The sequence below is a fragment of the Bufo bufo genome, chromosome 2 (genome assembly GCF_905171765.1).
Source record: "Bufo bufo chromosome 2, aBufBuf1.1, whole genome shotgun sequence".
NCBI lineage: Eukaryota > Metazoa > Chordata > Amphibia > Anura > Bufonidae > Bufo > Bufo bufo.
This window is the reverse complement of record NC_053390.1, coordinates 342,594,306-342,609,033: the sequence shown is the minus strand read 5'-3', so window position 1 is coordinate 342,609,033 and position 14,728 is coordinate 342,594,306. Positions and strand designations below refer to the sequence as shown.

Here is a 14,728-nt window from a genome sequence, read left to right as displayed (position 1 = left end):
GCATCCACAAACGGAGTGTACATGGCCAGTCCACTATTTGCAGTCCGCAGCATGGGCACGGGGCCCTTAGGCTCGTGGGCATGAGCCCTACGATGGCTCTTTACACCCTGTTTTCTAGCACTAAAACTATTTTCCTAGTAAAGTATATTACAAAAATGTAGAACATCCATGTCCCTACACTATATTAAAAATCATCTGTAACGACAGGTACACTTTCAAGGATGTTAATACAACCAGAAAAGCCCTTTAAAGGGGACCAGTCTGAGGGAAGCTTTGCTATTTTATTTGATCTGCATATGTAGTTTTTGGTTTTTAAGTGGTACCTTAGGAGATTGGTAAAAAAATAAACCATGATTTCCATAGGTAAAAAAAATGACGATGGCTTTAGAGGGAACCTTTCAGCAAAATCACGCTGTCCTAACTGGAGGAAGGTTGATTATGTCTCTCGGCCTACTGAACCATGTTTTACTCTCTCGCAGCTAGTGTGCCAATCTTTGGGTGAAGAATTCCCAGGGCGCGAGCTCACTGTAAGGGCTCATTCAGATGGCCGTATGCTGTCCGCAAAAATGCGGATCCGTTTTTTTGCGGATTAGATGCTGTCCCATTCACTTCTATGGGGCCTTTTCTTCCATTGCACTGCTCAGCAAAACAAATGAAACATGTCCTATACTTGTCAGTGAAAATCAGGACATGGCCCCACTGAAGTCTATGGGTGAGCCAAAAAACTTAATACAATCCGTTTTTTTGAGGACATGCTTAACTGTCTGCAAAAAACAGATCCGCATTTTTGCGGCTAACAAACGGCCGTCTGAATGAGCCCTAATTGACAGATAATAAATAACTCACTAAAAGGACAACGGTTGAGGGGTCGAGTGTGCTGGTCCGTTCTAATAACCAAAGAACTAAATCGGCAGAATAATTTATTGACTACAGACCAGCACTACAGACTCCACAAAATTGGTGAAAAAGATATCATTCAATAACTGAAGGGGTTCTCTCACTTAAGCAAGTGGCATTTATCATGTAGAGGAAGTTAATACAAGCCACTTACTAATGTATTGTGATTGTCCATATTGCCTCCTTTGCTGGCTAGACTCATTTTTCCATCACATTATACATTACTCATTTCCATGGTTATGACCACCCTGCAATCCAGCAGCGGTGGCCATCCTCACACACTATAAGAAAAAGTGCCAGACCGTGGGAGCTTTTTCCTATAGTGCCGAGTTCATGGGAATGGCGCAGCCGGGGCACCCAGCACAGACTTTGGGTCTGTGACATTGTCAGCCTTCAGTGCAGTGACTACTAATGAAGCTTTCTGGCCCTTCAGTTTGATTGGCGGAGGGGCCCTCTCCCTGCACACATTTACTAAACTATTATTTTACAATTTATGAGAAAGAAATGAGACATTTACTTTCCAGCTTGCCTTACCATACAGAGGAGGACTTTTTGTCCACAAAAAAAAAAAAAAAAAAAAAAAAAAACAGGGCGCCCAAACGGAAACTGAATGGACCCCATTATAGTCAATGGGGTCAATTCTGCTCCCGACAGTTTCAGTTATGTACTGAATTCGACACATTCATTATTTTTGTTGTTCTGCTCCTCTAATGGAACAGAACTACAGAAATAACTAGGGGTGATCTGAACATGACCTGAAAGTTACATTTTTCTACAAATGTAATGTTATTAAAGGGCATCTGTCAGCAGATTGGTCCCTATGAAACCATCTGACCTGTTGGATGTCTGCTTGGCAGCTGAAGGCATCTGTTTTGATCCCATGTTCCTATGTGCCCGCTTACTAAGAAAAATTATGTTTTAATGTATGCAAGTGAGCCTCTAGGAGCAACGGGGGAGTTGCCATTACACCTGGAGGCTCTGCTCTCAGAAACTGCCACTGCCGGGCAAGCATGATCACGTTTACACTGCCTGGCCCTGTCAAAGTGCAGGGAGCGCGCCAGGTTCGGATAAGCCTTTGCCCCCGTTGCTCCTAAAGACTAATTTGCATATATATAAAACATCATTTTTCTCAGCAATGAGGGAACATGGGACCAACACAGATGCCTTCAGCTGCCAAGTGCACATGCACCAGGTCAGTCAGCTTCATAAATACAAATCTGATGACGCAAAAACCATTACAATAAATATGTTTCGTAACATACTATTAAATATCGCAAAACAGGTATTCTTGTAATCATAATAACTCGTACAATACGGTGAACACACTATTTATGGTGATTGGTAAAATAGCGCAATTGCTTCCCCCCCCCCCCCCATCATTTAATCCATATTAAAAGTTAAAATAAATGAAAATTTTACTTATGTGTACAGCAAAATGGCCATAAAAAGTTAGGTCTGTTATGGCTATGAATATATGGGGTCCTGAAATTCTTGATGGCAGTCCTATCCCACTGCTATCTCTAGTACCATAGAAGCCAATGGGAAGAGTGGCCACCTCTGCATTCAAGGCAGCATGAGACATGGCCCTGTGCTTAGTACATGAGCAGGTCCCAGAGGTGGAAAGCACCTATCAGACATCTATGTCATATCCTAAGAACATCCAGATAGGAATAGCCCTTTAATAAATCGGCAAAATATATGGCAAAACTGATTATACTAATTAAGCATCATTAAGATATCAATAAAGATAAAAAATTAAAAAGCAGAATAAATACAAGTAGTGCTTAATAAATAGAAAGCCTATATGTTCCAGGAAACTAGTCCATCGCGAGGCCCTTGCAGAATTGAACTAAAATAACCTTGGGATATCACAAAGGTCTGACCCATCCATCGGGTGGAAGATCCTAATTGGCATGCCACGCAAACGATTTTCTGATCAGGGGTTGTTTGCTGGACCCAGGATTTAGGTTTCAACTAAAACTTGAGCCCAAAAATGGGAAAAACTATCCTAAATCTATGCAGAGCAACAACACAGTAGCCAATATTAACAGTCAACTTACCTATTAAGTACAAAATTAGAGGAGAAAAGCATGAAAAAGCTCCATTCGTTTCCTTGACAAGAATAGCCATGCATTGCAATTTCCCAAGCCAGTCTTCCAAGTCCAGCCCCGGGTACTAGTACATTAATTTCTGATGGATCAGTGCTAAAATGGTAGATAAAATACAGCAATTACAGTCAGGCTATTGACAAAATCCTGAAAGCTCATCTAAGCATAAATGAAGGAATATTGCACAGGAGGGAGTATACGCTATGGAAATTTTCAATGTCTTTGCTACAAGCATATCGTTTTCCATGATCAGCTAACAGTGGACCAATGGATACATACATCTTTGTGTGTACCCTTTCATTACCAGACTCTTGGGGGTCTTCACTTTCTGGAAAGCTGCATTCTAAAATCTTCTTTCACACACAGGGGAAAATTCCGCTATGGCCTAAGCAGTGTTTTCAATGTTAAAAAGCTTCAAAACCCAGTTTTGAAACTTTTTAGACACCATTGCTACCAAATCCAGTCGCAGCTGGTGTTTTTACATCGCCCTCACCAGTTTCCAAAAAGGGTGGTGAGGTGTTGGCAGGGGCCCCTGCATATTTCAGATAACTTGCATAAATGATCATTGAAATCTACGTCAACTACGAGCTGGAATAGATTTCAGTCTGGCGCAGACTGCCGGAGGAGGCATTTTCATTTATGATAATGTTTGCCTCCTCCAGCGCTGCAGGCCCCATCAAGAACGGCATAGCACACACCGATCTTGATAAATCAGGGCTACGGTCTTTTCCGTGACATTCTTTGGGTTTATAAAAACACCATGAAATTCAAGTTTTGTGCATTTCATCATCTCCTACTGACTGACAGCAACATCTGGCCGCAGTGTCACTTCAAGGACCCCCTCCCCAAAAAAAAAAATATAGCATTTTTGCAAAACGGACGTGTAAATCCAAACTTTAGATAGGTTTTTCTATCTCTCAGTGCATCTCCAAAAAGTTTTTTATTTTGGCGGTCACATAGGGCTTTCTGATTAAAAACTGGAGAATTAATTTTGTAGGTCTTATTTAGGGAAAAATAAACAATAAGTTTGGTTTCACACAAGCACATACATTGAATGATAAAGGCTCACCATTTATCTTTCGGGAAGTACTTCAGAATCTCATTGATGATGGGCTGATAACAAACTTCTCGCTCTAATTTGCCTTCTTCACTCCAGTCACGTACAAACTGCTTTATTGTGGACTTCAACTTGTCCATGTCAAATGTCGATGCTGGGGTGTTTTTTGTGTGACCCTAATATATAAAGATCAAAACAAATAGTTTTTTAACCCAGGCCAATTTCAATTTTTTTTTGTGCTTTCATTTTTTCCTCCCCACCCTTCAAATGTCATGACTTTAAAGTCCCATTTACATAGCCATATGAGGGCTTATTTTTTGTTGGAAAAAGTTTTTTTTTTTTTTTAATGGCTCCATCTAATTTACCATAGCTAGTATTGGAAGACGGGAAAAAATTATTTGTGAGGTAAACTGGAAAAAATTCCAGGAAGGTTTTTTGGGTTTTATGTTCACGGTGTGCTAAAAATAACATGGCAACCTTAGTCTGCGGGTCGGTATGATTACAGCAATACATTTTCAGATGCAGCAAAACCAATTATGTTTATTTTAATATGTAAAATTAGAAAAGATCGTCGATTTAAATTTTTAACCCTTTGGATATCAGCATCATACATGTACGGCGCTGTGGGACGTGACTTTAGTCCCAGTGCAGTACATGTACGGTGCTCTGATCGGGCAGGGCAGGAGCTCAATCAGTGGCAGGGGCCAGGCTGTCACATACCGTTGTTACGATCCATCAGGGGCACCACTGAGGAAGGGGTGATTGTAAGCCCCGAAACGCGTTTGGTTTCAAGACCCCCTGATGGATCGTAACAACTTCTGCTGCAGGAACCTGGTGCCAAATCAACCCTGAGAACCAAAGACCCGACGCGCTATTAACAACAAAAAAAAAAGAAATCACTGCACGGCTATACAAGCGACTCAACACGTTCAAACAAACATCAGCGCGGGAGAAGGTGGGTTCGAGGTCACAAGACACCGGCTCCCAGTTACATCGGAGCAGCATCCAGAGCTATCGAGGGATACGACAGGAGCACCTATGAACTTTTTCAGCAGTACATTAACCGATATATCAGCTGTGTAAGCCGACTATTGAAACAACTCAGCGGGACGCCGCTAAACAATCACTGAGACTTGATACACTACCATTGTATTACCACTGCTAACAGAAGAGATGCAAAGTTTGTTGTTCAAAAGATTCGTATAAGACACTAGTAGCTACACGGTTTTTAGACCACAAACTAGCGCTGTGTCATTTATTACGGAGGCTCCATTTTGTACCATCCCAGAACATTTAGAGTCATTATATATTTATTTTACATGCATTTTTATATCATTTATAGTATACGTATATTTTACCATCTACACCTAGTTAGGTTTTATATGGATTTAGTATCTTGTATGCATTGATTTTAGGCTCAGACACACCTTAGTTTATTTATCCATTGTTACATATTAATGTTTTTATTTATTAATCAATTGTATGGTTTCCTGTATAGTGAGAGTGCCCAGTATCTATTTGAATTGATTACATATCAGAGGAAGAGTGATTCCTCTTTACTGTGTCACTTCAGTGCGCCACATATTTTCATATACTACTATTTATTTTGCCAGATAATTTGTCCCCCCAAGAAACTTTTTTTTTTTAGTTTTGCACTATTTCTACAGTAACTGGGGCATCCAAAGGAGACCCAGTTACAGGGGAAACCAGCTTCCTGTGGAGACTTTGTTTAAGGCAGTGCTGACCAGGGTTTGGTCAGACCCTGCAGCTCTGCCCTGCCCCTGAGACACCTGGCGATCACATGATCCTCTACTAACTGCATAGCCCTCATTGAGCACTATGCACCTATCTGAGGAGAAGGCAGAAGTGGTAATATACTGCTTCTGTCTTCTCCTCGGGTTCAGCTGGGAACCTGACCTGTTCCCGCTAGAGTACAGTGGAAGGAGCTGTAATCCACCCCAGTGTGGCGCCCCGCACAATTAGCTGTGTTTCTGTCCAGCAGAAGGGAGACCGTGGGTTGTGCACCCCTGAGTTAGATATAATGGAACTATGGGAAATTATTACAGAAACTGAGAATTAGGGAACAATGATATAAATTGAGGCAACAGAGGTTACATTTTTTGGGAACGCCCAGGTAATGTAGAAGAAAGAATATTTTAAATGAATATGTAAGTGATATGGGCGCTTTACTATGATTTCAAACCATGATCGTGCCTCGCTTCTCAGAGCGTTCTGTACAGCATGAGAACGGATCCACAGGAAATACTTGGGATCTGTGGTCTGCACGCTGGAGGAGCTCGACAGTGCAGGGCGCTGTGACAAGCACTGCTGCACCATCGGCTTAGGTCCCCTTTAAATACATAAGTCATTTTATTTTTATTTTGAGAAGTCTTATAAGAAATATGATGTGCCTGAAAAGATATATGTATACCCCGGGAAGAAGCCAAGCATGGTGAATGCTAGGTCAGGGGTTAGCCGCTTGATGCGCTCACGTTTTATCCTGATGTGAATATAAGAACAGTCTCTGACTACTTCCCGGATATTCGCCTAAGCATCGGATGACAGCCGCCATTTACATCATAGTCTGGACTGGGAAAGGATTGATATCGCTACTTAGCTAAGTGCAATACTGCACGCTTCAAGTGTGAACTGCCAGAGGCTGGGATTCTCCCTCCCTTGATGTTCTAAGTACGGCGGGGAACAGCTCCAAAACTTGTTTTTTTTTGCTTTTAGCTCTTGTTGGAATTTGGGGACTTTACTCCATGGTATTCTGTATGGCACCCTTGCTATTATAGGGTCATTTCTGGTGGTATGATTGCAGTGCTGAAGCAGCAGAGATACCAATTAACTATCCACATATATAGCAGTCGTTATTCTGCATGGATACAGATAACTACCAAGGTGATCATGCAGGACAGATAAAAAATTATTAAAAATATAGTTTTATTGGAATCTCATATAGCATATCAACTCATGACAGAGGACAAGGGGGACACATAGTGGCAAAAATGATGTAGGGAAAGCCAGCCAAAAGTAGAGCGAGGCATGCAGTGCCTATGGCTTCATGAGGTCCGAATTTCTTTTGCAGACCAACTGACTTCAATGGTTCCATGGTCTGCGTTTTGCAGAAATATTCATATCTTTTTGCGGAACGTACATGGATGATCTGTGTGTGATCCGTATGTCTGTTCCACAAAGGGATAGAACATGTCCTACTCTTGACTGCAAAATGCGGATCACAGACCCATTGAAGTCAATGAAAAAAAATGAGGATGCAACACGGACAGTATCCGTATTTCGCGTATCTGCAATTTGTGGACTGCAAAACACATACAGTCATGTGCATGGGGCCTTAAAGGGGTATTCCCATCTTAGACAATGGGGGCATATCGCTAGGATATGCCCCCATTGTCTGATAGGTGCGGGTCCCCACGCTGGGACCCGCACCTATATCGAGAACGGAGCGGGGAGCGCTGTGGCTGGAGAACCCCAGACACCAAGCGCTAATCCTTGCTTCTCCCATAGAAGTGAATGGGAGCGTGCCGCGCATGCGCGGCCCATGTTCCCATTCATTTCTATGGGGCAGACGGCAATAGCCGAGCCAGTGCTCGGCTATTTTCGGTGGCCCCATAGAAATGAATGGAGGGCGGCTGCGCATGCGCAGTGCACCCTCCTTCACTTTCGGGGCTCCATTCTTGATATAGGTGCGGGACCCGCACCTATAAGACAATGGGGGCATATCGCATTGTCTGAGATGAGAAAACCCCTTTAACCAACCTAGCAGCCATACTACAATGTGTTTTAGAATAACGGAAGAAAATGGAGCCAAAGATGCCGGTTGATAAATAGTATAAATATAGACTTTTATTATATAACAAAACACAAGTAAAAATGCAATTACATGCATGTGATGCCAGGAGACAAGGGACAAGAAGGAACAGGGAAGGAAAGAACGGCGCCACCCTGGGAGGGACCCACTGGTCAAAAATGCGTAAATATAAAGGATCAAATAGGGATGTGTATGGTGTAATAACCTACCCTAAGATCACATACATATACATGATAAATGGTGAGTCACTAATCAACTGCAAAAGAACCACAAATAATAAAAATAATGATGAATAAAAACAAGCAGCTATGGTGAATAGCCGCACAGAATGCAGACCTGGAAGTCAGTGAGCATCCAGAAAAGGAAAAATCAGAAGGGTAAGCATGCAGGAGGGACTCACCAAAAGGAGACCAGAGGTGTAACAACCAGGATGGCGCTACCCCAACGTGCCATCCTGGTTGTTACACCTCTGGTCTCCTTTTGGTGAGTCCCTCCTGCATGCTTACCCTTCTGATTTTTCCTTTTCTGGATGCTCACTGACTTCCAGGTCTGCATTCTGTGCGGCTATTCACCATAGCTGCTTGTTTTTATTCATCATTATTTTTATTATTTGTGGTTCTTTTGCAGTTGATTAGTGACTCACCATTTATCATGTATATGTATGTGATCTTAGGGTAAGTTATTACACCATACACATCCCTATTTGATCCTTTATATTTACGCATTTTTGACCAGTGGGTCCCTCCCAGGGTGGCACCGTTCTTTCCTTCCCTGTTCCTTCTTGTCCCTTGTCTCCTGGCATCACATGCATGTAATTGCATTTTTACTTGTGTTTTGTTATATAATAAAAGTCTATATTTATACTATTTATCAACCGGCATTTTTGGCTCCATTTTCTTCCGTTATTCTGCCATTGTACTCGGACAATTGGGTGGACACTGTTCCCCCTCCCTCACTTTCCTAACCCCTGGGGTCTGTTTCGTTTTTCTACAATGTGTTTTAGTCTATGCAGGCAATCGCATAAACTTAAAGGGGTTGGCCACTTTCTGGTTAATGTTGACCAATGTGTTTGTGAGACGATTATATGACCCTTAGTAATATCGCCTTTGTTGAAATTCTGCGCCATTTTCTGTATTTTATGAGGAATGCCCCCTTATTTACAAAGTCTTTTCAGTTGTCCACACAGAGATCCGGTCTATAAAATGGCTGCTGATGGATGGGGGGGGGGGGGGGGGGGGGGGGTCATGTGGCCAGGCGAATCACCTCCGTGCAATGCCTCCTCCATTCAAACAACAGAACAAGTACGGATGGCAGGGGCAGCGTGTTTGAATGGAGAAGACATTGCATGGAGAGGATTTACCTGGTCACATGACCCTCCATTAGTGGCCATCTAATGGACAGGATCAGCAGGACCTCTGTGTGGACAGCAGAATAGACATGGTAGACAAGGGGGTATACCTCATAAAATATAGCATATGGTGCAGAATTTCCGCAAAGACTATATATTAGGAAGTGTCATATAATTATCCAACAAACACATCGGTCAACAGTAACCAGAAAGTGGCCAACCCCTTTAACAATCAGTAAGGCATAAAGAAAGACCCTAACCAGGCTCAAACCTCAGGAACTGCTGGATGCCCACCACCCATCAAGTTTCGCTAGAGCTTCATGTGGTGACCATAGCTCTAGCGAAACGTGTCGGATGCTGTGGCACCAGGGGGGTGGCCACCCAACTGTTCATCTGAGAGATGGGTGCAGGAGTGGTCACCTGAATATTACAGCTATATTCGGCAGATTACTGGTCCGCTCCCATGTCCAGGATCCTGAAGGAACTTACATTGTTGCCATACTCCTTGTTCTCAAACATACACGTGCAGTCATTGACGATGAGCTGCAGGATCTCCTGATTGTGGTCAGCACATTTGCGGATTCGGTCCAGGTTGGAATGGAAATTTGGCAGCATATTTTGTTGGCTTTTGGGTAAAGACATAAACTGTCTCTCTGCGCGGCTCACACGTTCATGGATATGAGACCTAATGGATGAGAGAGGAGAATATGTATTATATTACTGGTTTTACTATAAAGCCTGGCTGCCATCATGTACTCCGCTATCTCCATCAGTCCCATAGACTTTCAATGGAGCGGCAATGCACATGTGTCACGTAAACAGGACGTGGGAACCCCGTTCTGGCAATCAGTGGGGGTTTCAGTGGTTTGCTTGCCAAAAGACTCTGCACTGGTTGGCTGCAGTGGCCACGTGACCAGCATCAAACAGGATGTCAACGTGGGGAGCAGCAGCAGCGGCACCAGGGGAGTGAGGGTGGTGGAACCCAGAGGCAGGGATCAGGTCCAGCCATGATGGAGATCTGGCACAAGGCCCCCAGTGAGCATCTGTCAGCAGATTTGTACCTGTGACACTGGCTGACCTGTTACATGTCCACTTGGCAGCTGAAGGCATCTGTGTTGGTCCCAAGTGCAACAGGGGCGTTACCATTACACCTAGAGGCTCCGCTTTCTCTGCACTTTGACATTTACACTGTCTGACCCTGTCAATCAAAGTGCAGAGGGCGTGGCAGAGCCTCCTCATTTGCATATATTAATACATATTTCTCAGCAATGCATATTTCTCACACATGAACATTGGACCAACACAGATGCCTTCAGCTGCCAGGAGCACATGTAACAGGTCAGTGTCATAGGGACAACGCTGCTGACAGATGCCCTTCAACCTTTTCCAATGCAAAAGGTGACATCTGCATCTAAAATAGGCAGCATTTCAGCAACAAACACACTACTTGGTGCAGAATCGCAGCAGAACATAAGTCAGGTGTGAACCTGCACATCATTTGCATGGGCCTTCCTGCTCTGATCATCGTTTTGCAGGGCAGAAGCCCCTGATATCTGATGCCTGTGGGGAGGACGTCAGCATGCATGATGTGGGCATCAGGGCAACTAGTGGCATGTGCCACCTCCTCTGGGCTCCTGACTGTCGCATTACCCCTGTGCACACCCGTAGTAATCACCCGTAACAAGTGAAGGTGTTGATGATCTTCCAGAAGTGCTCCATCTCCAGCCTCTCCTCCTCCTCCGGGCTCTTCCGCTGCCTCCTTGCAGTGTACGAGCCGAACTCCTCTTTCTCCTCTGCCTCCCCATTCCCGGGCTCCGCGTTACTGCACTCACAGGGCTCGGGCTCCTCGGAGTCTCTCCGCCGCCCTCGGCTGTGGCTGTGCATGTCCCTGACTGACCCCGGACAGTAGCTGGAGGCTCGTGTCAATAGAAACCACGTGACACAGTCGGAAACCGTCTCCCCTGGAACAGAACTACACCGCTCAGCGCACACAGGCGCTTCTCAAGAGTCTGGTCTCTGGTGATGACGTCACTGGTGCGCGTCGCCCTGCTGGACAACGCGAACGTCCATATTAAGTGCTGGCAGAATTGACATTGAAAGGAACGGACTGCCCACAGACATGTTGTCTTGTAAACTCCAGCTTCCCATTCATTTTAGTGGCAGAAGCAGCATGCCCGATCTTGGCGTGATGAATCTTACACTGAAATAAAAAAAAAAGGCGCCCGTATGCTCCGTTCAAAAACATGAGCAGAAAATGTTGTTTTGAAATAAAGTATACAACCTAAAAAAAGTATGTCAGAACTGTGCAAAAAAAGGCCTCAAAAATGCAAAAAAATGTTTTTTCAAAATCACTGACTTTTGGAGTGAGATAAAAAAAAAAAAATGTTTTGCGAACGTACCCTTAAAGGAAAAATACCGTAAAAATAACCCCCTTTTGTATGCCTATGCTATGTGTGCACTGGAATATTTTCCTTTGTGAAACCCACCCACAAGTACACGCTTCAGACCCCCTAGGAATGTATTAGACCCTTAAAGAGGTTGTCTTCTCCTCTATCCACAGTGGTCAGATCCCCATCAACAGGGGTGCACCACCAACTTGGCGAGGTGAGGCGATTGCCTCAGGCAGCACCAGGTAGGGGCAAGACGAGGCAGCGGAAGGGCCATGGGCAATGAGTGGAAAGGCTCATCTCTACATATTCAACTGCATCGCTGTACTCAAGACAGCAATACAGTTGAATGCTGGATCGGGGCACAGACAGCAGAGGGCCCCTGTGCAAAGAATGTGCCTGCCCCCCCTATGCCAAATTCTCAACATAACCTATTCCGTCCTAACATTACTTATAGCAATACAAAACATACAGGTTAAGGCTACTTTCACACCTGTGGCACTACGGTCCGGCTACCTGATCCGGCAGAGAATGCATGGAATTGGCCATACATAAACTCAGGCATGCAGCGGTTTGTGTCCCGCTGATCCTCTGCATTTTTGCCAGATTGTGGCCGGATCTCTGCCAGACCCCATTAAAGTCAATGGGGCTTGCGGGCTTTCTGTCTGCATCCAGCAGTGCCGGATCCAGTGAATTCCAGCAGGCTGTTCTCAGAATCACTAACGCAGATGTGAAGGTAGCCTAATACAGGTCCACATACCTCTTCCATCCAGTGACGTCTTCTTTCATGTAGAAGTTCTCTGTCCTCATCTTCTCCATTCAGATCAGACCGCCATGATGATTTCTTTCAGCCATCTCTTCTCTCTGCAGAGTTTGACAGACATTTTAGTTTTCTAGTTTTCCATCATCCTCCCACCTTCTGAACACCCCATCCTGCCACCCCCAATACTGTGCCCTCTGTGCTCCCTATACAGGTTACACACAGATAGTTCCCCTTCAATAATTATTGGCACACAGTAGCCTAAAAAATAACTGCGCCCAGGAAACAGTGTCACTGACACTAATAGTGTGAACATAATGTTCCCCAAAAATAATTGTGCTAAGCTGATATCGTGCCAGGGTGCCCCCCACAGTAACAGTGCTCCCCAAAGTCCCACCAATCAAAATAATTATCTACCAGACAGCACATAGTAATAATAGTGCCCCTACAGTAATAAAATCCCACTGTGTCCCAGAAGTAATAATGCTCCCATAGTGCTCATACTAGTATTCAAGTTCCTTATAGTCCCTCAACTGTAATAAAGCCCACCATAATGCCCCCGGTATTAATAATACTCTTTATAATGTGTTACAGTAAAAATAAAAGTGCCCTGTTGTGTGGCAGTATAAAAAATACCTCCTCTTAGTGCCCCCTGTAGAGCCAATGTCCCCATAGTACCCTCATAATGTGTGCCAATGCCCCTTACTGTGTGCCCAAAAAACCTTTTAGTGCCCCCAGTTGAGACAAGGTCCCCATAGTGCCCTATAATTTGCGCCAGTATAAAATACTCCTATATCGTGCCCCAATAGTGCGCCTCCCCTCACCCTCATGGTGCCTGACAATGTGCCATAATAAAATGCCCCCATAATGTGTGCCAGTATAATTTCCCTATATAATGACCCCAATAGTGCTCCTCTCCTCCCTTCTCCATAGTGCCCCCCATGTGGGCCAGTATATAAGATAGGGTCCCCAGTAGATGGCCCCATAGTGCTCCCCCTTCTCCATAGTGCCCCCCATGTGTGCTAGTATATAAGATAGGCCCTTCAAAGTGCTCCTCCCCTCCATTGTGCCCCCCATGTCTGCCAGTATATAAGATAGGGCCCCAGAAGATGCCCCCATAGTGCTCCTTTCCCCCCTTCTCCATAGTGCCCCCATGTGTGCCAGTATATAAGATAGGGTCCCCATAGTGCTCCTCCCTCTCCATAGTGCCCCCCATGTGTTCCATTATATAAGATAGGCCCCCCCATATTCCCCCCCCTCCATAGTGCCCATGTGTGCCAGTATATAAAACAGTTATTTTGCATATTACAGTATATAAAATAGGCAGGCCCCCCCATATGTCACTTGCTCAGATAGGCCCCCAAAGGGTTAGTGCCCGCTCTTAAAGTGTTATTACCCAGTTGGACCCGACTTCTGTCCCTCAAGCCCCTCTCATGCCTTCTCCACCCGTTAAGCCCCGGGCGGGAGATCATAAAGAATCATTGTTTTGTGGAGCTCATCTAGATGAGGATACGAAAAATAAAATTTGGGCTAATCATTATGTTTACATTTGGTCATTAATTTCAGTGGATCAGCACACGGTCGACAAGGAGCGTCGTCCTAATGCTGAGAGGTTTGTGGACTGGAGACCTAAGGTAGCTCACACTATAGGCAACTGGATGCAGGCATTTGCAGTGTTAGGTTATACTATGGTTCAGCGCCACCCGGAGCGTGCAGCGGAGCTCTTCGTCTATATGGACTCCATTTATAGCGCATTTAAGTCACACGGTGGTTCCACGTGGTGGCGTTACGATGAGGAGATCCGCCGCCTGGCACTGACTCCAGAGATTGGTTGGGGGGATAAAGGCTGCTGACCTATGGCTTCGTCTCATGTTGGCGCAAAAATCATAGCCCTTTTCTCCTGCGGCCACTGCCTCCTCAGCAACTGGGCAGGGGCAGTGGCCGTGCGTAGACCTGGAGCCTGTTGGTTGTACAACGAGGGCCATTGCAAATTTTTTGCCCTCTGTAAGTACAAACATGAATGCTCCATCTATGGCAGTGCGCACGCTGCGGTTCGTTGCCAGTGTAACCAGCCTGGGCAGAAACCATTACCACCCGCTGGTGGGAAAGACACCAGTGAGCGTGTCCACGATGTCCCCCTGGCTCTATCAATACTCCAATAGACAGGCGGCGGCACAGCTGCGATTTGATTTTGAGTTCGGGTTTTTTATCCCGTTTTATTTTTCTTCATTCCCTACGTTCGCAGACAATTTAAAATCGGCAAAGGTCAACCCCATACACCTGAAACAAAAAATTGAGAAGGAATTGGCGTTAGGAAGAATAATGGGCTCGTTTGTTACTCC

The 14,728-nt window shown here is 44.8% G+C and overlaps 1 protein-coding gene across 2 annotated transcripts in view; it reads right to left on the bottom strand.

The window, feature by feature from the left end:
• CARNMT1 (carnosine N-methyltransferase 1) overlaps positions 1-11,246 on the bottom strand; it is a 28,448-nt gene extending 17,202 nt beyond the window's left edge. Inside the window, exons 1-4 of one of the 2 annotated variants that reach the window (XM_040417066.1) lie at positions 10,915-11,246; positions 9,729-9,924; positions 4,075-4,238; positions 2,958-3,101 (exon numbers count right to left, since the gene is read on the bottom strand). In XM_040417066.1, coding sequence (XP_040273000.1) covers positions 2,958-3,101; positions 4,075-4,238; positions 9,729-9,924; positions 10,915-11,123 — 713 coding nt within the window. In that variant the 5' untranslated portion in view covers positions 11,124-11,246. The remainder of the gene's footprint in view (positions 1-2,957; positions 3,102-4,074; positions 4,239-9,728; positions 9,925-10,914) is intronic. The other variant, XM_040417067.1, reaches the window with a different exon arrangement.
• Between the last annotated feature and the right edge of the window lie 3,482 nt (positions 11,247-14,728).